General features: G+C 42.0%; 1 protein-coding gene across 2 annotated transcripts; it reads right to left on the bottom strand.

Annotated features, from left to right (window-relative positions):
• Window positions 1-825: 825 nt before the first annotated feature.
• LOC119289587 (uncharacterized protein At3g49055-like) lies at window positions 826-2529 on the bottom strand. Of its 2 annotated transcripts, XM_037568885.1 has the most exons (3): window positions 1294-2529; window positions 1070-1181; window positions 826-983 (listed from the first exon to the last, which is right to left on the bottom strand). In XM_037568885.1, the coding sequence occupies exon 1, from the start codon at window positions 2309-2311 to the stop codon at window positions 1574-1576; it is 738 nt and encodes a 245-aa protein (XP_037424782.1). In that variant the 5' UTR covers window positions 2312-2529; the 3' UTR covers window positions 826-983; window positions 1070-1181; window positions 1294-1573. The 2 variants fall into 2 exon arrangements, with proteins under 2 accessions (XP_037424782.1, XP_037424781.1); XM_037568884.1 differs by having other exon boundaries at window positions 826-1181.
• Window positions 2530-2585: the final 56 nt, after the last annotated feature.

Raw genomic sequence — 2585 nt, 5'->3', positions numbered from 1 at the left:
AATGACTTCTCTAGATGGTAGTAGCCAGACAAACTAGATTTAGTGAGCGGTGAGAAGACCATATGAATCTATTGCAAAAATCTTAGGTGTATGCTTACATAGAGAAAATAGGGGAACAGGGAGGGATATGTCTAGTCTGGGAAATTGTGAGAACTTAGTCAGATCCTCATTTGAAGTAGTGCTTCTGTCCTTGGTAACAATCTTCCGTTCTGATCAACAAACCATGTCCTAGCCCGAGAGGATGCTGATATGACTCGAAGTCGCTGCCATGGCCAGCAGGCGTATCTTATTCTTCTTCGAGCACTGTCTCTCCCTTTTCTTGCATGTGTATCTTCTTGCTCTATCTGCCTTGTCAACTCTTCTATTCTCTGTTGTAACCCAGCAGATCTACTGTCAGCAAGCTTAAGGCATGCATCTGCAGCAGCTTGTGCTGCCATTGCACTGGCGGCTAATTTCTCTTTTAGCTGTATCTTGCTGTTTGCACCATCTAAATCTGCTTTTACTCTTCGCAGTTCTTCTCTGAGCAAGGTCACCTGAAAAGGTAGCTCGTTAGAACATGTACGGCTTCTCTCACGAATGACTAAATGAGAGTATGATATTGTGCGCACTAGAGATGTTTTCCTACTGCATTTACTACAAAGTGGAAACTCAAGATTTCAAACTTGCGATTTTTTAATTAATAAAAGTTGGACATGCTTATATCTTTCAATTTTGTTCTAATTACTTTGAAAGAGCATCATATATTCATATCAATTCTCTAATGATGTTATCGTCAATTGTCATTTATCAGTCTGAGAAGTGCATTTCTTGACCTCAAGAGGTCCATTTTAATGAATCTTTGGTCAAACTTATTCCTCTTGGGTTACCTCCTGGTTTAGTTCTTTAATGGCAGCTTTTCCAGCTTCCACCTCCAACGCACATGCCTCTTTCCATCGTGCAGCTTCCTATTCTACTTCCTTTACCCTGACATTGAGTTCTTCCACCTTAGGCATGAAAAAGAGACTTCAGATTCAATTACAGGGCTAGAAAATAAAGAATCTACATAAATAAATAATAGATATTGTTATACACTTTGAAGTAGGAGAATTTCCCGTTCTCTCAGATCCTGTATGTGCGACTCGTGTTTGACTATCTTCTGAGCCTGTTGAGCAGCAAGGAGTTGCAAATGATCGCAGTCTGACCTGTTGGAGCAGTTTAATATTATCAGTTAGCACATAGTATTTCAGGAAGGCCCTTTGGAGGTTCATAAAAAAAAATCCGTAGACATCTTTGGTCGACGACTTGATAGTTTACCTGGACTCGTCTAAGGCCTGTCTGAGGTCATTGATCTCATGATGCAGGTTTTTCAGTGTCTTACCAACTATTGAAGCCTGAAAGGAAACAACTTGAAGTAGTTTATTAGCTGACAAGTTTTCCAGTGCATGATGATTTCAGTGGACAACTTCTAAACATAACAAGATCAATAGTTTCTAGCTGCATTGCGTGCATGATCATAGAATAGGGATTAAATGACAATCACTTCACAAATAACAACTATGTACTGTATTTTGTAGTTGGTGCTTGGGGCTATTATCTAAACAACAGAACCGTTGCAGCTACCAAGGAGTGATGTAGAAATACTTACCAGACTGTCAACCTCCTGTTTACTTTCGCTTCCATTAGATGCTGCACTGGCACTGGAGCTACTCATCTCATCTCCTTCTGTTTCTCCACTTATCACCTCCATGATGAAGCCAAAGCCAACCTTCTGCAACCCCTTCTCAGCAATCTGCAATATTGAACTTCTTCTCTGATCGACGTCGTCCTTCAACACACGAAGGCTATTCTCCGCCGCCTCCTTCTCGGTCACAGCAACCTCCAACATGCTCCTAATATCCTGGTTCCCCTTCTTTAAGCTTGATATCATACTCTCCATCCTGCATCTCTCCTTCCTTTCCTTCTCCCTGTGCTCCGAGAGCCTGATCTCCACCTCCTTGGCCAGATCATGAATGTTATGAGCCTCCAATTCCAGGAATTCCAGCCCATCCTTGGGATCAAGATTCGATCGGCAAGAAATCATTTCTGCTTTCTCTTCAGAAGCTCTGTCCAGGATATTCTCCAAGATCTCATCCGCCGACTGGAGCGACACAACAATCTTCTGCACGGCAAACTTAGTTTGGTGATCCATGGCTGGTATCTGCAGATACTTGGTGCAAGAGAAGAGAAGGGAAAGCTTTTTCTGGTAGGGAAGCAGGACATAGCTGACAGTCAAAAGGAAACCTTGAAGGGTAGTTGGCTGCTCCACTGCCTGTGATTTTGTTCCTTGGCACATGTTCAGGGTTGTGCCATACACGCCCTGAGTATGTGACTCAAACTCTTTGTTTTTCGATTCTCCACACTCCCTGAATTCGCGCAAATTGAACTCTCTTTCTTAACAGCGGAAATGTAAATTGTCCAGTTTCCTTGAGCATGCAAGTTCCCAAACATTTAGGAAGATATTTCATATTTCCTACGTACTACCATACTTTGTCACCGTGACTTGATTTTTCAGCTTCATGGTTTGTAACTCCCGTGTATATTTGTACTCTTGTAAAGTGTTCTTTTAC

This window comes from Triticum dicoccoides, chromosome 4A (assembly GCF_002162155.2).
Source record: "Triticum dicoccoides isolate Atlit2015 ecotype Zavitan chromosome 4A, WEW_v2.0, whole genome shotgun sequence".
NCBI lineage: Eukaryota > Viridiplantae > Streptophyta > Magnoliopsida > Poales > Poaceae > Triticum > Triticum dicoccoides.
The sequence above is the reverse complement of the archived record's forward strand: the minus strand, read 5'-3'. Positions and strand labels throughout refer to the sequence as shown.